Source organism: Arxiozyma heterogenica (assembly GCF_036370985.1).
Source record: "Arxiozyma heterogenica strain weizmannii chromosome Unknown scaffold_5, whole genome shotgun sequence".
NCBI classification, from domain to species: Eukaryota; Fungi; Ascomycota; class Saccharomycetes; order Saccharomycetales; family Saccharomycetaceae; genus Arxiozyma; species Arxiozyma heterogenica.
In genome coordinates, this window is record NW_027042658.1 from 1,123,643 (window position 1) to 1,146,847 (window position 23,205).

Sequence of the window (23,205 nt, forward strand, 5' to 3'; positions counted from 1 at the left end):
AAGGAAGAGCAATACGAGAACGAACATGTTAGCGCCGTATGTGGGGTAGAGGCTCCCAACTGGACGAACAGAAATTTTCTTTTCTTTAATTCCACTGGGTTTTTATTTCTTATACTGCTAACAGAACTTAAGCAAACAAACAAATAAACAAACAAAACAGTTGTAGAACTATAAGAGTTAAGTAAATGAATTAAATATTTTTACACAATAATATATGTTTTTATTTTACCGTTGGTTTTCTCTTTTTGTCTTTTATGATTAAAACCCTTGTTTATTATTATTATTATTATTATTATTATTAATTATATAAGACTTCATTTGCTTAATTCCTCCTTTAGATACAGTTGAAACTCCTTCAATTCTTCAACAAAAACTTGTTTGTCTGTTGACCCTGCATGGGGACCCAATTTAACAGGGCCAACAGGAATGAAATGGAAGTGTACATGGCCTATCTCTTGACCAGCTTGTACGCCGTTATTTTGTAAAAATTTAAATGGAAACTCTTCCTCATTTTGAATGTTCTTGGTACCTTGCTTATCTTTATTCATCTTTGTTAGTATTGTAGCAAAACGCTTTGCTATAGGCAAAATATCCGTTAAATATTGGTCCGGAATATTTTGTAAGAATTTACCATGGTATTTGGGGACTATCAACACATGCAGTCTATTCTTGGGATGAGTATCAAGAAAAGCAATGGAATATTTAGTTTCTATCAATTCGTATGTTTCGACTTCTTCTGTTAAAAAAAATAAAAAGAAAAGAAAAAGATAAATTAATATATAAAATATGCATCCCTTTTTCAATATTCAAAATATTTGAAAAGTTTAAAACTATTTTGTTAGTAAAAAAATATAAAATAAAAAGATCTAAAACAACCCATAATAAAACATACTATTTATGATTTTGCAAAAAAGGCAATTTTTATCACCGTGAACTACAGAATGTGATTCAGACATTTAGAAAAGGAAAAAAAAAAAGAATCTAGTAATAAATGTTGATTTGTTTATTCTCCACGTCGTCTTCAAAAATAAAAAAAAAATTAATAAATAAAATTATTAAATCACAATTTTAAGCTTTTTTTTTTGTTTTTTGACACATATTTTATTAATAATCTCTACCATCCTAAAGAATCACCTACAGAATTCAATCATATACATATACATACACACATATATATATGTATGTATGAATTCGAATAAAAGGAAAGATATGATCATGTTTGTATTTGTTAAACATTACCATATCAAGATTTAAAGGGGTTTTCATGGTAAAACAATAAAATGAACAAAAAAAAAAGAAATTGAAGGGTCATAGAAGAAAAACACACAAGACACATTCTTTTGCATTAATTATCAAAATAATATTTTTATTATTGAAAACATTTTAAAGATTTAAAGGTCTACCCTGTTTTATAATGACAAGACTTGTAACACAAAAATTTATTTGATGCTAATGATTGATTTTATTCCCCCACCCCTCTATGTTCAAATAAATTTCTACTAAAAGAAAGAAATAAAAGTCATTAATAAAAAACATAGATATCAAAATATAAACAGAGCCATCAAATAATTACTTTAACTTTAATTTTTTTCGTACAAATAAATAATCTTACGTTGCTAAAGAATAATGCTTTTTTACCATAAACTTAAATAATATTTACTATTATTGTATTAATTACCATCTTACCACATACACACAAACGTAGACACACATAGAACGCATGCATATACTCTTATCCTAGTATCTCTTATCATCCTTATCTCTTTTTCACTTCATTTTTTTTTTTGACTCCAGCTGACTTCATTCTTTTTTTTCCATAACAAAAGTGTAAAGAAAAAAAATAGAAAAAACAGATCTTTATTGTGCCTGGCTTGGTCTATATTTTTTATTTAGTCCGTTACACCAAAAGGAGCGTAATGACTCTTTCTTCAAGTTCCTTCCAGATTTCGGGATATCTACATTCATCTTTGTTTTCACCTATTCAAAAAAAAAAAATACAGCATTAACTTAACCTGGTTGAAATTGGATATTATCATTATTCATCTGTTTTTTTTAGGGATAATTCCTGTTTCTAGGACATAAAGTCAAACCAAACTCACAAACACTATAAGGGATAGAAAAAAGATAATGCTTTCCTTTGTGAATTATATCAAATTATGCGCTTCTAGAAGATCACATCTTCTAACAGAAACCACTTTTCAAAGATATGGTTATTCAACCATTAAATTAACAAGTGATAATTATCCCAATCTTAAGAGAAATGACAATTTCAAAAAGATAACTTCTGATGATTTAGCCTATTTTCAATCTATTTTAACTCCACAAGAATTGATTATTGCCAAGGACAAAGATGAGCTTAACCTCTATAACACTGATTGGACTCACAAGTATAAAGGCCAATCCAATATAGTGCTTAAACCAAAAAGTGTAGATAAAGTTTCGTTGATTATGAATTATTGTAGTAAGGAAAGAATCGCTGTGGTACCACAGGGAGGCAACACTGACCTTGTTGGTGGTTCTGTGCCTGTCTTTGATGAATTGATTCTTTCCTTATCTAACTTAAATAAAATTAGATCGTTCGATGAATTGACTGGGATCCTGAAATGTGACGCAGGTGCAATCTTAGAAGATGTCGACAATTATTTGAAAGACAAGGGTTACCTTTTCCCATTGGATCTTGGTGCCAAAGGTTCTTGTCAGATCGGTGGTTGTGTAGCCACCAATGCAGGTGGTCAAAGATTGCTCCGTTATGGGTCATTACACGGCAACGTCCTTGGTTTAGAAGTTGTTTTACCAGACGGTACTATTTTGAACTCCATGCATAGTCTTAGAAAGGATAATACTGGGTATGACTTAAAACAATTGTTTATTGGTTCTGAAGGTACCATAGGGATCATTACCGGTGTTTCTATCTTAACTCCAACTAATCCTAAGTCAACCAATGTTAGTTTCCTTGCAGTCAAAGATTTTAAGGATATTGAGACCGTATTCAAAAGGGCCAAAAGAGATTTGAGTGAGATTTTGTCCGCTTTTGAATTTATGGATATGAAATCTATGCAACTGACTAAAAAACATCTTGCTGAAACTGATGGTTCAATGACCTTCCCATTAGAAAATGAACATCCATTTTACATTTTGATCGAGACCTCTGGGTCAAATAAAGAACATGATGATGCAAAAATGGAAAAATTCTTAGAAGATGTCATGGGGGATGAAACAGTTATTGATGGCACAATGGCACAAGATGTCACTGAGATTGAAAAAATATGGAAATGGAGAGAAATGATCCCTGAATCATGCCAATCAGAGGGCGCAGTGTATAAATATGATGTTTCTTTACCATTATCTAAAATCTATTCGCTTGTTGAATCTACAAATGCAAAATTATTGAAGGAGGATTTGTTATATGATCCGGTCAAGAATCCATCGGGACCAGTTATCGGTGCCGTTGGTTATGGCCATATTGGTGATGGAAACTTGCATTTGAATGTTGCTGCGAAAGAATATAATAAGATTATTGAGAAGTGTTTAGAACCATTTATATACGAAGCAGTATCTGAATTACAAGGGTCAATTAGTGCAGAACATGGTGTAGGACTCCAGAAGAAAAACCATCTACATTATAGTAAGAGTCCAGTTGAAATCAAAGTAATGAAAGACATCAAGAACCATTTTGATCCAAATGGTGTCCTAAATCCATACAAATATGTTTAAAACATTCTTTAAATTTCAACTCTTCTTCCCACAATCTCTCTCCCAATCTATATTAATATCCGTATCTACCTATATATATTTATATGTATTATTTTAATCTGATTCTTGTAATATTCTATATAAATTTACCTTTTTTTTAAACTTTCTGCTGCAGTTGAACAAATATGTCTAAACCTAGCGGGTCCTAATGGGGTACCACCATACCACCTTGTAACAATAACCAGAACATTAATTGCATTAGATCTTTCTAACAATGTTAAGAGTCGTTGACCTGCACCTGCCTCTCCACCATCAAAACAACCTTGTTGGATATTTGTGTAATTTGTTGAATCAAGTTTAGTACTATTGTTCTTATTACTGCCATCATTAGCATCATTATTATTAGATTTTGCCTTATTCTTTTTTTTACTTAATTTATTATTATTATTATTATTATTATTATTTCTATTACCTATAGTTGTATTATTCTGTTTTAATACACCAATTCTCCATGCATACATATATTTATGTGAAGCTTTTGCAACCAATTTGTTATTATCTAATAAAGAATGTAAAAGCGAGGCGATTGAATTTTGGTCTGTTAGTGAACAACATCTTGCTTGAAATTTGGACTTTCTATCTACAAGTATTTCTGATTCATTACTTAACTCTACCGCTTCAATGGCCTTGTTACCATCACTATGTTTGTTGTTTGCCATCTAATTGTTCCTTTATTTTTATAACCAACAAAAAACAATGGTATTGTATATATTATATATATATATATATATAATATATAATTGTGTGCGTACGTACTTTTTTTTGTTTGATTTTTATTTGTCTATATGATTGTTCATTGTTTAATATTGAATAAAGTTTAATTTAGTTTAGTTTTATTACATCACTTCCGTACTTTTTTCTTTATTTTTATTTTGTTTTATTGTTTATTTGTTTCATTTGCACAAAAGAAAGGAAAAAGGCATGACAGACAGACAAAAAAAAAGGGGGGGGGAAGAGAACTCATTAGAAAACGGCAACCAAACAAATAAATCATGGTAGACATATTAATGCATAACACCATTATAACAATATACAATAATAATATATGTACGTATATATCATATATATGATCTTTACCCTGTCACTAAATAATATTAGGGTTCTTCTTAGCAACAAGTTAGGGTTGAGCTTTGAACAAAATGCCTTTAATTTTTTTTTGTTTTTTGTTTTTGTTTTTTTTTGTTTTTGTTTTTAGTATGTCCTTCTTTTCTTGCTTTTTACTTGCTTTTCTTTGAGGAGGACTACCTTGGTGGAGAATGTTCGGACATGTCAGGAAAATTCCTCTTTTTCTTTGTTTCACATCCTTACCCTACACCACACACCATATATATATACGTTACAATACAATATTCAATAAACATATAAGTTACTCCCTCTCACTCATTAAGTACATCCACACACACACACACACATACATATATATATATATTTCAGATAAAGAGTCCGAAAATATAATTGTATCTAAATTTATTTGTTTTTACTGTCTATGATTCAGATAACATAGATAGGTAAAGAAAACAAGAACAATATAAGTTATCATCTCTTATATTACTAGCGTACACATATATATTTATATTATTTATTTATTGTCCTTCTTTTTTTGTTTAACATAAATTTATGTCCAATCCTATAATCAAATTCGTAGTATCTACACCATGTAACTCAAACAGTCAACCTTCAGGTTATAGAGTTATCCAGTTAAAAGATAAAAAACTTTCTTCTTTACCAATCAACTATAATAAAACATATAAAAACCACAATAATAAGAATAAAAATATTCAAAATAATAAAACTCACTGTTATAATAATAATAATAGCAATATAAATACTAAAAATAATAACAATAATGTAACAGATATTGGTGTGACTACAAAAGCATTTTGTTATCTAAAACCGTATGCTGGCGGTATTATACCTGACTCACAGAATCTAAGTATCATGGACTATTCAGACTATATGCTCATCTCTAAATCAAATGGACTTATTGAAATCGTCCAAGACTATCAATATAAAGTTAATTGTAACCTACCATTAAGTCCTGACTATGTATTAGCATGTATTCCGGACGGGTTCACTCCTGATTCAAAACATACTGGTGTTACAATAGGATTGGAATTTAAAGAAGGTCTTCTATATTGTTGTCAAAGCAACGGTAATATTTACATTTTTATCCTAAATTTACCTACAAATTATATTCAATCAAACAATTTATTCGATTTAAATAATATAATAAGTCAAGAATACAGTACCACTAGTACAGATTACACTATATCAATAAAAAATCATATTATTCGCAATAATAATAATAATAATAGCAACAGAAGTAACAACAGCAGAACCTATAATATTCCTAAACATATCAATAGATCTATTATATCATATGGAGCAAATGAGACTGCTAGACTTAAGACATATATAGAAGACAGTGAAGACATACAAGCAAGACAAATTACAGATTTTTTTAAAGAAACCCAATATACTGGACGTACCAGATTAAAACATATTTGCTACTATCTAACACCATTCCAATTTGATTTTAATCCAACTCCAAAAAAACATACTTTATTACACTATATGAAAGTTTACAAAGACCAGTACGTTTATAGACCTTCAATTTGTATCAGTTTAAACCAAGGTATTTCACATTTCCATATAAATCCCTTTGATAGACTAAGTTTTTTAATTGGCTCACAATTTGATCCAATAATGATAAGGAAAGTTATCTTACCAATGACATATCTAAATTATTTAATCACATATTTAAACTTGAAGAAGAGAGGACAGAAAAAGTATCAAATGGAAATTATACCATGGGAGAAAATCGCTATGGAAAATGGGTTTAATTCTTTTGCCTTATGGATTGCGTATGAGTCCGTCTATGGTTTTGAAACTGTCTCACAAACTTTATGGGATGATATTAGAAATGATGGTGGTACTGGATATTTGAAATCTACAGTTGTTTGGAAACAAGGATCCACTCATCTAATTGATACTAGAAACGACACTAAAAATTATAATGCAGATCACAATAACACTTTAGATCATCCATATGTATCATCTGATTTCCTTTATCATTTTTCAAGGTCTCCTATAGTACCAAATGATATAAGAAATAGAAGAGGGAGAAGAGGAAGAGAAACAAGCCATACTTTAGTAAGAGGTAACACTATTTTAAGAAATAGTTCTAGAAGTAGACCACAGTGCCTAGAGCCCTCCTCTAAGCTTAGATCCAATTCATTCTTTAAAAACTTGCAGACAGATAAGGCATTAGCAGATTTCTCCGTTGTTGATACAAACTGTTTTAAAAATAATTTTAAAACATCATTAATCTTTCAAAATAAGTCACATTTATCAAGTAATAAAAATGATAATTATGAGTTTATCTCACCTAATTTGAGCAATGTCCATACTACATCATATACTGAATCATTAAACCGAAAGTTAAATCCAATTTCAAATTCAACCACATCAGATACCCTTGATGTACCATCAACATATTCTAACTATAATTATAATTATAATCTTAGTAACCTGGGTACCTCTTTTCTGACAGCCAAATATAAAACCATGGAAATTCTTAAAGTAGATAAATCATTAGTTCTCAGTCTCTTCAAGCCAAAGTGTCAAGATGATGAGATAGCTAAGACCGATTTATTTTTTAGTAGAAAGTGTTTGAATAATATCTCTATTGGTTCTACAAAGAAAGATGCTGAGTTAATAACAGACAATAAAAAAAAGATCAATCAAGAGAAAAATGTAGAAAAGTTGACATTTGATAAAGCATCACAAAATTTATCGTCTTTTAAGAAAATGTTTAGATTGACAAAATCCTTATGTTTAATAGTTGATACTAGTGGATTACTTTTGGTTAATTTAGAAAATTTTGAAGGAGGTGTTCGTAACATTAATAATATTCAAGACCTAAATTATCTTTCATCCATAAAAAATATATCCAATGATTCAGCGGTACGACTATCAATATTCGATATAGGTTTGATAAATGACGCTATAGTGGTTATGGAATCGTTTGATTTAGAACCTAGCCACCACATTATTAGACTAAATATTATAACAACGTGCTTACCAGGTGATATTAAAGCCTTTGAGGTTGAATTTGATTCGAATAACTTGATAGGTAGCACCGTCTTATACGACTGTTTACGCTTGACTGATGTAAATAGATTTACAGATAAAATGGCACTTTTAGACTGTAATATTGGTACTAAATTTCGTAACAAGAGAGCATTTTCTGATGATTTCTCATTGAATTGTGAATATTTTAAAACAAATTTTGATAGAAATTCAGTTGTACAATCCAAACGATTCAAACCAAATCGTAGACATTCTCAACCATGAAAAGCATATAGTTCAACAGTCTAAAATCTAAATATGAAAGATGAAGTATGCTTTTTTGTATACATTTCTCCTATATTGTTTTACTTTGAGATAAATATTTATGACAGCATATTTTGTTACTTATATACTTTAAGATCATTGTAATATAATAATAGGTTAACAATATAAAGTATAGGCCCTACCACCAGCCATTTCATACACATTATGATATCCCTTGTAAATATTTAAATAACTTCCAATGAAAAAACACATTTTGTTGCTCTTCTTAATCAATAGACGTAATTAACTTTGTTAATTCAATCAAATTATCAATCATAAATTCAACTAAGAGTAATTATTTGGTATAACAAACGCTAAATATACAAAAGTGCGGTATGCCTACATATGTAAATATGTTAATTTATTACCTATAACAATAAAAAAAATAAAAAACTGTACAATCAATTGGTTCATACAGAAACAACCATCATATTTTTTTCTTGTATTCTTTTTAGTAATGTAGAATAATATAGGATTTCCAACAATAATATTAATCAACAAATAATAGAGATAAAATAACAAAAAAAGTAAACCTACTAGTACATAAGTTCTAAAACTGATCTATTCGGTAACTTTATTTCTTACTTTTCTTTTCCTTTTTATCCTTCTTTTCTTTCTTTTCTTTCTTTTCCTTCTTCTCTTTCTTCCCTTTCTTCTCTTTCTTCTCTTTCTTTTCCTTCTTTTCCTTCTTTTCCTTCTTAGTCTTCTTTGGTTTTTCTTCTTCACCTTCGTCAACTTCTAATTTTCTTTTCTTATCCTTCTTTTCTTCAGAAGGAAGATCTGTTGGTTTATCCTTGTTATATAAATCCATGGCTTCTTTGATTGCAGATTCATTCTTTAATGTTGGTTTACCAGTACTGTAAAATTCTAGTCTTTGTTCAACTTGTTTTTTTAATACAGCACCAAATACATTAGTTGGTTCATCAGAATAATTGTCAATCCTAGAAGCAATAGAACATTTGTTAGCCAAATATCTAGAGATTCTACCTTTATTCTTTGGTGAGGCTTTGGCAATAAAACCACTGTTGTAAATCAACCCATATTTTGGAGTGTTACCCTTTGTCTTTAAAGCTCTAAATAGAGCCTTTTCAGCACCTAAAATTTGAACAGTTGAAGCAGCCTGTTTTGATAAATTAGTTAGGGAACCAGCATGTGAAATTAATCTGGCACCAATAACTTCACCAATTAATTCTGATAAGTTTGGTGCCACAGTGTGCATCTTTTCACATAAATAGTCATATAATTGTCTTCTGTATTCAATTAATGAAACAACTCTTTGAGCAAAAACACAAACATTATCCATGTCGGTTTCAGATAAATCTTGACCCATAGATATACGAGCATTATCAATGACTCTCTGTGCAATACCTGCATCTTCATTCAAAAGGGCAGCCAAATCGTGTAAAGAATCGTCATTTAAAGAAGCCTTGTTTTTAATAAAAAGAACAAGACGAGCAAAGTTGTAATTGTCAGGAACCAATTTAGCTAATTCTGGAAAATGCCAGCCATACCATTCTTTAACTCTCATGGCAAATGTATTGATATCTTTATCCAATTGATCTAACAAGGCAATAGATTGGATGATATGGTTATCATTCTTTTGAACAGAGAACTTAACCTTAGCTCTGGAATAAGCATGACCTAAACCTAAATGAGCTCTATCTAAGTCACCAGCTTGTAGGCCCTTTAATAATTTTTCACCATGTAATCTAATACCACGCAAAAGATCTTGAGCCAATTCATTAGCAATACAGTCAACATATGGGAAAATTTCCTTAATAGATGGACCTAAATTCTTATCAGAGATACCAAGAGTAACAGCATTATCCTTGGATGCCTTTGGCAAATTCAAATCTAAAACAGCTTTTAAGTTTTCAGATACTAATCCCTCAGAAATATCATTAGCATTTTCTAGTGCTTCAGCAGCACCTTTGAATGGTGCAAAAGACACCAATTCAACCAATTTAGTGAAGGAGCCAAAATCATTAATTTGTTCCTGAACTTCAGCCAATCTGGACCCAATATCGTCTTGTTGTAATTTTACCTTGAAGATAGCGTAACCAGTTGGTTCTTCAAACAATAAGTAATCAATTGGAGCCATTTTATTAATGTTTTTTAGATAACTCTATAACCACTCAATTACTTGATAGAGTGTGATCTAATATCCTAGAGTAAATAGCGAATGTTTTGGAACCTGTAGATATTTTGAGTAGTGGTTACACATGCTTTTGTTCTATAATTGTTCATTTCTTGAATAACTTGTACATTTTTCTCTCTTCGAAAATTTTTTTAAACTCATCGCAGATTTTCAAATATTTCGAAAAATTTTATATCACTTAAGACGGAAATAATATATTCACAAATAAAAAAGATCTAACTTGCATATGTGTGAAAATCTTCATAATGGAAGAGACTATTAAGATATGCTTCAAAATTGAGTCTTGGTCTTAGGCTTGATTAATATTTGATTCGGGACATCTGAGCAATGAACTCGAAGTTAACTAACAGGAAACTAGAAGTATATAATATTCTTGCAAGGAAGTAAAGACAAAATACAAAGAGAAATGTGTGAAGCAACTAAAATCATTCAACACATTCCCTCCTTTCTTTTTTTCCTAACGGTAATGTACAAATAGTTTATAATATGTTGCAATATATTACACAGTATCTATATAGCCAAACATTTATAATTTATAATTTCATAAAATATAATTTCGACTAATCTTCTTCATCAAATTCGGCATCACTCCAGTCATTCTCTTCCTCTTTACCATCTCTTTCCTCTTCATCTTCACCTTGATCAGTTACTGTTATGACAGTGTCAGGATTGTCATTCTTTATATACTTTCTTGCTATTCTAGAAGATTTACCAGCTTGGGAAGCCACTTCCCTAGCTGTTTGTTGTAAATTCTTTAATTCTAAAGCAAAAGTTTTACGAACAGTTCTATTTGTGAAAACATCCCATAACTTTAAACCTTTATTAGCACCACCAATAACCATAGTACCAGCTACTTCAATATCTGGAGCAAAGGAAGTACTTAAAACATTACCCACATCGAAATCACGAGAGAGAACCATAGTAGGACCATTCATGGTACTTTTGGTAGCATCAGTTGGGAATTTCCATAATTTAACTGTTTTTTCACCCATTGCACCTGTGATCATTAAACCAGGCACAAACTTATTAACAGATAAACTAGAAATCCCTGAATCGTGTGCATTTAATGTCCAAACAGGTTTCGATCCGCTGTTATTTCTAATATCAAATGAATAAATATTACCGGAATCTGTACCACACAATATTATATTATCACCAACAAATGTAGCGCTTTCGATTTCTTCTCCTGAAGTAACTGACCAATATTTAGACATTTTATTTTCGTTTTCGATTCTAACATCACTTAAAGCAATACGTGAATCGTAACCACCAGTCAATAAAATGGACCCATTACTGTGATGCCATTCTGAAGATGATACATTTTTGTTGTTATGAATATTTTGTAAAGAACGTACGGCTGTGGCAGCATTTAAATCCCATAACTTAATAGTATGATCTGCCGATGTGGATGCCAACACTGAACGGAACTGTTTATTGTGTGCCAAAGATAAAACTGCATCTGTATGATGTGTAGTAACATGAACATTTTTCTTCTTTTTGTTCTTCTTATTGGATAATGATGCCATTGAATTTTCCATTGGTTCACCAAGAATAACATCTGGGAATGCTTTTTCAATACAGTCAAGGTTCCAAATTTCAATTTGTGGGTCAAATGTACCAATGGCTACAAAGTTAGCTGGATCATCCGAATTGGAGGCTGGTCTATAATTTAACCATTCAATACACAATGGAAAAGCAGGTAACATTAAATCATGATGGACATATAAAGAACTATCACGAACAAGACCACGAGCCACATCTGGATCTGCTTCATCACCCTTTTCTACAGGTATGTCACTATCATGAAAACCTGCACCATCATCATAAACATAAACATCCAAATAGGAGATCTCATCTTCTGTCCTTGTAGCAAGAACCATGTTATCTGTTGGGTACACTTGTAATTCTTGCTTTTCTTCATTTGTTTCTTCTTGTGTAGGTAAAGAGATATATGGGTCTTCACCGTCTGCCCCTTCATAAAATTGAATCTCATCTTTAGATAGACCTGGAAACATAGATAATTCAACACCCTGTCCATTTACATCTGTATCATCGTCATAATGTTCCATGTCAAATTCTTTCAAATCATCGTCAACAGAAAGTTGATCCCTTAACTTGTTAACATTAGGCTTGGAGGTTTCTTCAATTTCTTCATTTTCATTCTCTTCTGTCTCTTTTGTAGTATTTGAACCTAAGTTCAATTTAGCCATTTCTTCAATTCTGGCCAATTCTTCATCATTTAACTCATATTTTTCAGCAAATTCAGAAGCAAATCCTCTTGGAACCCATCCGGTAGCAGAAATCATCTTTTTTTCCCCTCTCCTTTTATTAAATGGTTGACAATTTTATTAAGATCTATACAAACAACAGATATATGCATTCTTTACAGTACAACTAATAATAACTAATCTATTCATATAGTGGTCAAACATCTCTAATTTACTATTTACTACCTTGCTCATCGCATTTTCTTCCTTTTTTATTTTTCAGTTTTTTCAGTTTTTTTTTTTGAAAAATTTTCTACTGTTAGTTGTTTATATTAACGAATTCTCTTTTTTTCTTTTTTCTTTTTTCTTTTTTCTGTTTTCTCGATCGAATATGTGACTTACAGAGACTTTAATAAAGAGAGGCAGAAGGAGAGCAAGAACCAGCTAGTAACATTATTTAGTTGAATTTGAAAACTAGATATGATGATAAATATTAAGAGGGGATAAATATTTCATGCATTTTATTTGTACATATTTCTGGAAAAGACAACTGAAAACAACCCCAAAAAAAAACCTTGACAATTCTAATTAAGAGTTATCGTAAGTGACAGAAATTTTCACTATATTTTATGAAAACAGCACTCCGAGGAAATGAGTGATAATCAAAAGAAATTACAAGAGTTATTACAACAGCTTGCATTAGGTCAAGGGCCTATCAAACCTAGAGAGATTCCTGAAGAACAACGCAAAGAAATGAAGGATTACAAGTTCTGGAATACTCAACCAGTCCCATCATTAGATGTTCCAGTAGTAGATGAAGGTCCAATTGACATAAAGAAATCTCCAGCTGATATACCGGATACCCCGTTACCTATGCTTTCTGATTTTGAATGGTGTGACATTGATGTTGATAGTAGTGACCAATTAGAAGATTTATTTGTTCTGTTAAATGAAAATTATGTAGAAGATAAAGATGCATCATTTAGATTTAATTATACTAAAGAATTCTTTAATTGGGCATTGAAGAGTCCTGGCTGGAAAAAAGAGTGGCATGTAGGTGTGCGTGTTAAAAAGACTCAAAAACTAATCGCATTCATCTCTGCTATTCCTGTAAATTTAAGGGTTCGTGACAATGAATTTAAGAGTGTTGAAATCAACTTTCTATGTATCCATAAACAATTGAGATCTAAAAGACTGGCTCCTGTATTAATCAAAGAAATTACTAGACGTGTTAACAAGTGTGACATCTGGCAAGCATTATATACTTCAGGCACCATTTTGCCATCTCCTATAAGCACTTGTCGCTACGCTCACAGGCCTATAAACTGGAGTAAATTATTTGATGTTGGATTTACTGGACTTCCAATCAACAAAACAAAGGCTGATATGTTGGCATATTATGCTATTCCAAACACTACCAAAACCAAGGGGTTAAGACAGATGACCCCAAAAGATGTAGACCAAGCTTTAAATTTATTTGATAAATATCAAACCAGATTTGATATTGTACAAAATTTCTCAAGAGATGAATTCGAACATTGGTTTTTGGGAAGCAATGAATGTAATAAAGTGGTATTCAGTTATGTAGTTGAAGATGAAGAAGGTAAAATTACAGATTTCTTTTCATTCTATTCACTACCTTTCACGATCCTGGATAATGCAATCTATAAAGAGTTAGGTATTGGCTATCTATTTTATTACGCAAGTGACGCAGATTTCGGATATAATGATAGGTTTGACAAGGATGCTAGTAAATGCCTGGAGAAAAGATTAAATAGTTTAATTTCTGATGCTATTGTGTTGGCCAAGGAACAAAAAATGGATGTTTTTAATGCTTTGACTTCACAAGATAATTGTTTGTTCCTAGATGATTTAAAGTTTGGACCAGGTGATGGGTTTTTAAATTTTTACTTGTTTAATTACAAAGCCTTGCCTATTGGCAACGGTCTTACTGAAGATAAAAAATATGATACAGTGAATCGTAGTAATATAGGTGTTGTGATGTTATAATTTTTAATAAAATGCTTTATACATAATGTACTTGTATAAAATACAGGACCGTTGACTAGTTAATATGTAATCTATATACGTGTGCACAATTATTGATACTGCTAACTTGCCTAAAATTATTGTTAGTTGTCAAAATAAGAGTAACCAAAAAGTAGCTTAAAAAATGCTATCGTATTGTATAATATACTTACATAGATAGTGGTTACAGTAAATACATTTAACATAAAGTTCCGATGAGGCTAGGCTGATGCAGGAGATTTAATTTGCAAAATGCTCCAAGAAAAAAAATAAACAAATATAGAAAAAAGAAAGAAAAAAAAAGAAAAAAAAAGAAAAAGTTTACGAGAATCCCAATAGCCATTCATTTAACCCATCCCTTGCTTTCTTTTTTTTTTTTTTTTTTTATCTACTGGAGATCTATACTTTAAAGGTAAACATGGCTTAGCCTTTCAGTTCCTATCTTCTCCTTATATCCTCTTCCGTTCGCCTTCTCTATTTGCGTCATTTTTCATGTTTGCTTTTTTGTTTCCTTATTTTTCTTTATGTTCCGATTGTTTTTGTATGTTAAGATTCCGTTTTCCTCGACAAAAACAAAAAACCAAACGGCCCCGTTTCCTAAAATAGTAGTATCTGAAATAATGACTTGGCTATTATTGCATACAAGATCAATAGAGAATATCACTTTTCCTTATCTTTTTTTTTTTTTTTTTGAACAAATAAAATAGGCATTTTTAAGATTTAATAATACCCAGGTAAATGTTTATTGGAGTTAAAAGAAACACAATAGCAATATTGTTCTATACACCAGCGTACAAATATTTTGTATAAATATATATATAAAAAGGATAACTGTCAGAAATGTTTTCCGCTACACGGGGAAGAGTTTTCGCTCTAAGCATCACTTTTATAATATTTTCGTATATATATATATATATATATATATATATGTATGTATGCATCTACAGTGCTATCGTCTGGAGATACTAAATTAAATTAAAATACTGTAATTAATAAGGGCAGAAAATAGTTTCTTCGAGGTAAAAAAACATTGGAATAAACAAATCGTTACACATGTCTGAATACAAAAAGATATTATCGCTTTTATTATTGGCCTGTTTAACTTCTGCAGCCAGTGATGTTACCGGCTCATTAGATGGTAGTTCTAACAGTAAGAATGTTGCCAAAAGAGATGTAGGTGATGACATTGCTGGCGCTCTATCTGATGCCGCCAATGTAGCTACTGAGATTGCATCCGGTGCAAGAAGTGTGGGAACTAAAATTGCATCTGGTGCAGTCAGTGTAGGAACTAAAGTTGCTTCTGACGCAAGAAGTGTGGGAACTAAAGTTGCCTCTGATGCAAGAAGTGTGGGGACAAAAATTACTTCTGGTGCAGTTAGTGTGGGAACCAAAGTCGCCTCTAATGCAAGAAGTGTAGGAACCAAAATCGCCTCTGATGCAGAAAGTGTAGGAACTAAAGTTGCTTCCGACGCAAAAAGTGAAGGAAGTAAAGTCGCTTCTGATGCAAAAAGTGAAGTATCAAAGCACTTTAAAGACTCTCCTAGTTCTACAATAGTAACTACCGATGCAAAAGGTCATAGTACGACACAATATCTATGGTATGTTAAATCTACAAATGCTGATGGCTCCACAGTAACTGATACTACCACCAAGGATCCAACAGCTACAAATACAGAAAGCCATTCTAGCAGTGCCACATCATCCCATCACAGTTCTTCAAAGAATGCTGCAATTAGACTAGGTGGACAAGAACAGAACTATTATTACTACCCTGTCGTCGGCTTAGCCGCATTGTTATTATTATAGACAATTGTGTATTTATTTTTACCTTTTAGGTATTTCATTTTGTTTGTAAAAGTATATACATACTTTGTTGTTACAGTATTGTATTTTAGTGTTTGAATTAAATAGTTTCCATTTTATTCACTATTATGTTTTTTGGCGTTACTTCTTAGTTTATTTGAAGTCCTTTTGTTACCAACCTTTCCTCCTCCATCACAAGGATAAACGTAAATAGAGAACAGTAAACTTACGATTCCAAACGAATTTCTCCGTTTGCAGTTTTTTCTTTTCTTTAATTATTTAATTATCTTATTTTGCTTTATTTTGTATATAAAAAAAAAAGAGATAGAAGAATGAGGAGGTAAGAAACAAAAGCATGCTTTACAAAAGAATATGATTAATACATCAACTTCAGCAATAAATTTGATAATCAATAATCAAGACCATTATTCAAATTAATCGCTCACTCTAAAAAAATTATACGAACTATTAGGTTAGATGGATGACTGTTAAATATTTTCCAACTTCTTTCTAGGTTGAGGAAAGAAAAAAAAAAAAGAATAAAATTTGGTCTTGGGTAAAATAGAGTTCATTTGTAAAATACACATACGGTATATTTAGAAAACAATTTCTAAAGCATAGCATATACATCACTAGAATTAAAATCAATATATATATACTATTTTTGAATATAGCAAAAAAATTCTAAAATGAAAAAAAGAATTAAAGTAAAAATTTCTCAAATAGCCCCTTTGCATAACTAAATTACCTTTATTTTTTACATGTAAATTGTTGAAAGTATTTCTTTTACATATAAATCATCTAAAAAACTCAAAATATCTGATTATAATGGACATGATTTTTTTAGTGTATAAAATGAATAAACTTTTTTTTTTTACTAAAAGCTACTCTAGTTACACTTTTATTAACTTAGTAAAGAACTATAAAACTCACTGCAAAATACCTTGAAAGAATTACATTCTTTAGTAAATATTATGCAACAAAATTTAGAAAAGAAGACTAGAAAGCAACATTAAGCTTTTATAACCTGTACTTGCATACATGAGTTTTTCTTCAATTAATTATCCTGCCATAGCTAAAAAAAAAGACAATAATACATCTACATTTAGTAGTATTTATACTGCAATTGAAATAAAAGTAGGAGCTATAATAACTTCTGTTTTATAAATTTCCTTCTTTTGAAGATCATAATCTGATTATATTGAATCGTAAAATAGAATTTGTGCAAAATTATTAAAAAAAGATATACTTTTCCCCCTTTTTCCGATCACATGGATTCCTGTATTTCTTTTTTTGTTTTGCTGATTTTACAAGGAGGGAGGACCGGGCCGGTTCAAGAAAAGTTGAATTAAGTTATCTTTAGAGAACAATCATAAAATGTCAAACATTTTGCAAGAGGTTTCCTACATGTTGCACTTTATGTGTATACTTGGTTCTAGTAAATAAAATCAAGTAATCAAAAAACAAGATAAACAGAAAGAATACAGAGAGGTGAGAAACAAAAACTACAACAACAACAACGACAATATAATGGTACTGATCCATTCTAATAAAGACACTTTCTATAATGACTTCGAATGTGTGACTGGTGTATTATTTAATAAGTATCCAAATCCATACGTCAAACATATTCTCTCAATTGATACTATTGATAGACATCGAAGCAATGATGGTAATAAATTGTTTACAACAAGATTAATTAGAAAACAAGGGAAATTGCCTATATGGGTGTCATATATAATTGGAGCTAGCGGTGGATCAAAAATTAATGAATCCTGGCTAGTTGAATATTCTGTAGTAGATAGATCCACGTTAACAATGAAAACATGTATTAAAAATTTGGACCATGTCAAGTTGTTGCAAGTAGAAGAAAGAACTACTTATCAATGGAATAATGAATTGAAAGCCACACAGGTGAATAGTCGAGTAACATTTTCTTGTAATGCCATACAACAATTAAGTCTCAAGGAAAAAATTGAAAATATGGCAAAATCAAAGTTCGAAGAAAGCATGAAAAGATCCCGTTTAGGGATGTCTTTAGTAATGCAACGAATAGAAGCCATGAGACAAGAACAAATTTAACGCTTTTCCACCTCTTTTCAAATTTATTCAGTACACCTTTTTGTCTTCTAAACTGCATTTACTCTTCATGTACATACTCACATATAAACATATTGTATAAACATCTCTCCATTTCCTAAGTAAAACTTTATAAAATGTATAAAGTATATATACTTATAACATCTACATGTATTTATGAATAGAAAGAAAAGTCAGAAAAATTTATTCCCATTTATCTGATATGCTTTAATAATGTTAGAAAGAAGCATATAATCAACTATTAGACACGACCTTTCCCTCGATAAATACTAGCTCATAAATATGTACAATCCATCAATCGTTCTTCTTTGTCTCTTTTAATCTTCCCTTTTTTTAAATAAAAAAACTTTTATCATTATTAACGACACCCCAAAAACAAAACAAAAAAATCAAAAAAAAAAAAATACAAAAATTGGTTCGAGTCGAAAGGTTATCTCTACAAAGTAAAAAATACAGTTAAAAAAAAAGACTGATATCTTTATTGCTGACACAAAAATATGTACTGTTAAAGTTGCTCTTAGAGTTTACATTCACCTTAATAAATACCAAAAAGTAATATAAAAGTATTAATAAACTAAATAAACTGAAAAAAAAAAGGAAAGCAAGAAAAATGTCTTGGGACAGTGAAGCTATTAATGGTTCAAATGTTAATGCTGGTAATGACGATGCTTTATTAATGGGATCTTGGGATGATGAACCAGTTATGAAATCTTGGGATGCTCCAGAAGAAGTCAAGAAGGAAGAACCAAAACCTCAACTGGCCAAGAAGAAGGATGGGAAGAAGAATAACAACAAGACTGCCCCTGAACCATCTATCAGTAAAACATTAATGGATTTAGATACATTGGATGAAGCTACTCGTAAGGAATTGTTGAAAAAGGCAGAATTAGAAGCAGATTTAAATAATGCTGCTGACTTATTAGGCTCTCTTGGCATTGCTGAGGAACACCCAAGAGAAAGAGCTGCTAGAAAACAAAGAGAGGAACAAGAATTTTTATTATCTAAAATCCCAGTTTTAACAAAGGATACTCCAATTGAAAACCACCCATTATTCCAAACTGCTGAAACTAAGAGTGACTATCAGAATTTAAGAAAGGCCTTAGCCACTGCTATTGTTTCTATGCACGAAAAATCCTCATTAAATTATTCTTCTAGTTTGGCAATTGATTTAATAAGAGATATCTCAAAACCTATGTCTATAGAATCTATTAGACAAACTGTTGCCACATTAAATGTGTTGATTAAGGATAAGGAGAAACAAGAAAGACAGGCAAGGTTGGCTAGAGTTAAAGGTGGTACTGCAACTGGTGGTGCAGGTAAGAAGAAGGCAAAGGCAAAGACTAATCTTGGTGGTGCATTCAAGAAAGACCAAGAATTTGATTTTGACGATGTCAATTATGACGATTTTGGCGATGATGATTTTATGTAGAAGAAATGGAAAAAAAAAAAAGAAAAAAGAAAAGAGAATTTTTTTTTTTATTTTTATTTCTATAAACCATATACTGCCAATACTATCATCAAGTGTGATTGAATTTTGTAAAGAATCATCACTATTATTACTATTTTTAGTATCATTATCCAGGGCATTTCATACGGTTATGTAACCATTAGTATATAAACAAATAAATATATAAATATATAAATTATTATAAGTACTTTTTGGGTAAAATGAATTGAGAGTCATTCTTTAATCATCTTTCCAGAATAACTTTAAACAATCTTCTACTGTTTCTTTCTATGCAATATAACAAATATATTGTTAATGTTTAACCATCAACGTTATCAGTATCATTATACCATGTTTATTCCATTTCGCAAAATCTCATGAATAGATTTCACAGTTCCTTTAACTGGCGCTAACAAGATATATTGTTTCCATATATGGCACGCCCCTTCTTTTACAGAAAAAAACAATAAATTTTTGTAGAAAACAATACAAATTTTATACAAGGATATTGTTTCCATTGCATAGAAAAACAATCCACAACAATTACAAATTATGAACCCCATTATATTAAGAAAGTGTGACATGTGTTCTCTTTTTAATATAAAACAATACATAATACAAGCCATAATAGTCAAATTCTGCTATATAAATAAAAAAAATAAAGTATATAATACTCTCCCCCCCCTTTTCATTATTATTATCAAGAAGGAGTTGAATGTGTGAAAGGAGAGGGAGTGGCTGTATAATCTACAGCTTTACTAGTGGGATCAATAATATACAATACCACACACACAAATATATATTCTACTCGAGAATTGATAAAGGGGAGAGGAAAGAAAGGAACAGAAAAAATTACATTTTTTGCAGACATTTGAGACTTTTTGAAAATATTATATATTTAATAAAGTGTACTCTTACAATATAGTTTCTTCAAAATTTTCAATTAATTCTCATATATCTAAAATATATAGTAAGCTAATATATGGTAAGTTAATTTTATTTTCAAATTTTATTTTCAGCTATTTTATTTTATAAATAAACAAAACTACGAAATTAGTTGTACAAGAAAAATAAAACAACAACAAATATGTTCATGTCAATTCCTTTTGTGTACGGTGACCAATGTCCTTGTAGGAACAAAGATTTAACTAATACTACAAGGTTAAAGAATGTAGCAAATATGATCAAGAGGAGAGTATCCTTTTCTTCAACCAACAATTGTGATGACAAAGATTGTAAAATAAACCACCCTGATTCACTTTATCACCATCATCATCACCATCACCATCATCATCATCAGCAGCACGATGATGATCATCATTGTTCTGCTTTAGATGATACCAACCATTGCCATCTTGAAGAAAGCACAACCATAAATCAAGAACATATTAAAAGTAAGGAAGAGAATATCGTTCATAGGGAAAATACTGATAATGATACTTCTCTTTTATCCTCCATTAAAAGTATAACCTCAAAGGAAGAACAATCTACAAAATGATTACTTTATTATACTTCTAGTTATTTTTTTTAAATACTTTTATCTAATATTCTGTTTTTTTTTTTTTTTTTTTTTTTTTTTTTTCGTTTTAATAATATTCCTTCTTTTAATCTTTATATTTGATAAGCTAGTTGGACTCAATCACCTTTTAAGATTATTTATATATTATGTCTGTACACATAGATATGTACACACACATATATATATGTATATATATAAATATAAAGAAAATGAATATACTAATAGAGTTGATATTAAACTTTCTGCAGTTATAACATTTCAATTTACTTACTTATTATTGTTTATTATTTCAATGACAATATATATATATACTTAAATTTAAGCATCCGTAACTAACATTACCTTCTTTTGATTATTTCAATATAATTGGATGGTACATACCCAACATCACCTTTTTTGGTTCTTACTCTCCACCATAAGGATTCTTTTCCATTAGGATCCTTCTTAGATATTATAGCCATCAAATCTCCTTTTTTCAAAGTGAGTTCAATAGTAGGATTTTCCGGTATAAAGTCGTATAAGGCTCTGGCAAAATCCAAACTTGTCAGATCAATAGGTTCATCCATTAAACCTTTGGACAATAATTGTTTAATATGGCTATTCTGTAGTCGATTAATATACTTTTGTAGCAGATATGGAAATCCAAAAACTGCCATAAAAAACAAAATTAATGGCTTCCATGCCAATCTTCTATTCCTGGCTCTATTTTCCTTACCATTATTGCCATTTCGTATCTTTACTGTATGTTGAAATTCTTCTACTAATGAATTAGTTTCATTAGTTTGATGAATACTGCGTGGCTTGAAATGAATCAATAATTTTTTAAACATTTTTATAAGATTAAACATGCCGAAAATCGATCCAAGAAATTCTTTTAATCTTGATATTTCCTCTGCAAAGGATACTAAAGTGAAAAATGAATTATATGTAGCCATATAGCTTGATTCTAAAATTTGTGCAAAGCCATTTATTGCACCTATCAAATTTTCTAATAGTTGGAAAGTGGCCATAGTTGATTCTGTAATTATACCTGGACCGTTCATCCCTGCTGCGGTCCCCGTTGCTCCACGACCGTATCCATACCCATATCCATATCCACTATTACCATACAATCCATATCCATACATCCCATTATTTCCATATAATCCAGCATTTCCATATAGTCCACTATTCCCATATGGTCCATTTCCATAAAATCCGTTTCCATATAATCCAGATGCTGGATTAACATCCCCATACGCTCCACCTCCATAAAGTGAAGGCCCTACACCATATTGCTGATTATTTGTATCTACTTGGCTATCATTAGTATCTATTGGTAAAGGTGGTACTTCTGGAGATACCAGACTACTATTATTGTTGCTACTAGTAGTATTGGTATTGCCTGTAGAATTATGATCCGTTACTGAATTATTTTCTTTATGAATAACTTGTGATTCCCATGGTTTAGGTCTTGTTGCTGAATTCATACCTTGTTACTCTTACGAATACTGATATACTTGATAACTTTTGATAATACCCATGTGTATCTTGAACATTTGTATGCGGTTTTAGTATGTTATGCCGTTACCAAATGGTTTCACTATGCTTCATATATACCTTTTTTAATTAAATAAAAAAAGTAAAAGTAACTAAATTTTTTCAAAATAAAAGACATCCTCCCATTATATTAATTAATAAAGTCAAAAGATACAAACTATTTTAAAGAAAATATATAAAAGTAATTGTTAACTATATAAAGATAATTACTAAAAGATGTTGATAATTAATTATTGGTACATTTATTTTTCAAAAT

General features: G+C 30.4%; 11 protein-coding genes across 11 annotated transcripts; 6 read left to right on the plus strand and 5 right to left on the minus strand.

Annotated features, from left to right (window-relative positions):
• Nucleotides 1–314: 314 nt before the first annotated feature.
• PWA37_004310 (uncharacterized protein) lies at nucleotides 315–548 on the minus strand (the record flags this gene model as incomplete). The annotated part of the gene is made up of 1 exon (XM_064860801.1): nucleotides 315–548. The coding sequence occupies one exon, from the start codon at nucleotides 546–548 to the stop codon at nucleotides 315–317; it is 234 nt and encodes a 77-aa protein (XP_064717818.1).
• Nucleotides 549–2,127: 1,579 nt separating this feature from the next.
• Nucleotides 2,128–3,714, plus strand: DLD2 (D-lactate dehydrogenase; the record flags this gene model as incomplete). The annotated part of the gene is made up of 1 exon (XM_064860802.1): nucleotides 2,128–3,714. One exon carries the CDS (start codon nucleotides 2,128–2,130, stop codon nucleotides 3,712–3,714), a length of 1,587 nt encoding a protein of 528 aa, XP_064717819.1.
• A 125-nt stretch (nucleotides 3,715–3,839) lies between these two features.
• On the minus strand, nucleotides 3,840–4,412 carry PWA37_004312 (uncharacterized protein; the record flags this gene model as incomplete). The annotated part of the gene is made up of 1 exon (XM_064860803.1): nucleotides 3,840–4,412. The coding sequence occupies one exon, from the start codon at nucleotides 4,410–4,412 to the stop codon at nucleotides 3,840–3,842; it is 573 nt and encodes a 190-aa protein (XP_064717820.1).
• Nucleotides 4,413–5,370: 958 nt separating this feature from the next.
• GID12 (Gid12p) lies at nucleotides 5,371–8,109 on the plus strand (the record flags this gene model as incomplete). Its single annotated transcript, XM_064860804.1, has 1 exon — nucleotides 5,371–8,109. The coding sequence occupies one exon, from the start codon at nucleotides 5,371–5,373 to the stop codon at nucleotides 8,107–8,109; it is 2,739 nt and encodes a 912-aa protein (XP_064717821.1).
• Nucleotides 8,110–8,722: 613 nt separating this feature from the next.
• Nucleotides 8,723–10,249, minus strand: NOP56 (snoRNP complex protein NOP56; the record flags this gene model as incomplete). The annotated part of the gene is made up of 1 exon (XM_064860805.1): nucleotides 8,723–10,249. The coding sequence occupies one exon, from the start codon at nucleotides 10,247–10,249 to the stop codon at nucleotides 8,723–8,725; it is 1,527 nt and encodes a 508-aa protein (XP_064717822.1).
• A 617-nt stretch (nucleotides 10,250–10,866) lies between these two features.
• Nucleotides 10,867–12,612, minus strand: PWP1 (rRNA-processing protein PWP1; the record flags this gene model as incomplete). The annotated part of the gene is made up of 1 exon (XM_064860806.1): nucleotides 10,867–12,612. The coding sequence occupies one exon, from the start codon at nucleotides 12,610–12,612 to the stop codon at nucleotides 10,867–10,869; it is 1,746 nt and encodes a 581-aa protein (XP_064717823.1).
• Nucleotides 12,613–13,164: 552 nt separating this feature from the next.
• On the plus strand, nucleotides 13,165–14,523 carry NMT1 (glycylpeptide N-tetradecanoyltransferase NMT1; the record flags this gene model as incomplete). The annotated part of the gene is made up of 1 exon (XM_064860807.1): nucleotides 13,165–14,523. One exon carries the CDS (start codon nucleotides 13,165–13,167, stop codon nucleotides 14,521–14,523), a length of 1,359 nt encoding a protein of 452 aa, XP_064717824.1.
• A 1,071-nt stretch (nucleotides 14,524–15,594) lies between these two features.
• NCW2 (Ncw2p) lies at nucleotides 15,595–16,347 on the plus strand (the record flags this gene model as incomplete). The annotated part of the gene is made up of 1 exon (XM_064860808.1): nucleotides 15,595–16,347. One exon carries the CDS (start codon nucleotides 15,595–15,597, stop codon nucleotides 16,345–16,347), a length of 753 nt encoding a protein of 250 aa, XP_064717825.1.
• Nucleotides 16,348–17,874: 1,527 nt separating this feature from the next.
• Nucleotides 17,875–18,426, plus strand: UPS1 (Ups1p; the record flags this gene model as incomplete). Its single annotated transcript, XM_064860809.1, has 1 exon — nucleotides 17,875–18,426. One exon carries the CDS (start codon nucleotides 17,875–17,877, stop codon nucleotides 18,424–18,426), a length of 552 nt encoding a protein of 183 aa, XP_064717826.1.
• A 628-nt stretch (nucleotides 18,427–19,054) lies between these two features.
• HCR1 (translation initiation factor eIF3 core subunit j) lies at nucleotides 19,055–19,873 on the plus strand (the record flags this gene model as incomplete). Its single annotated transcript, XM_064860810.1, has 1 exon — nucleotides 19,055–19,873. One exon carries the CDS (start codon nucleotides 19,055–19,057, stop codon nucleotides 19,871–19,873), a length of 819 nt encoding a protein of 272 aa, XP_064717827.1.
• A 1,875-nt stretch (nucleotides 19,874–21,748) lies between these two features.
• On the minus strand, nucleotides 21,749–22,879 carry PEX13 (peroxin PEX13; the record flags this gene model as incomplete). The annotated part of the gene is made up of 1 exon (XM_064860811.1): nucleotides 21,749–22,879. One exon carries the CDS (start codon nucleotides 22,877–22,879, stop codon nucleotides 21,749–21,751), a length of 1,131 nt encoding a protein of 376 aa, XP_064717828.1.
• Between the last annotated feature and the right edge of the window lie 326 nt (nucleotides 22,880–23,205).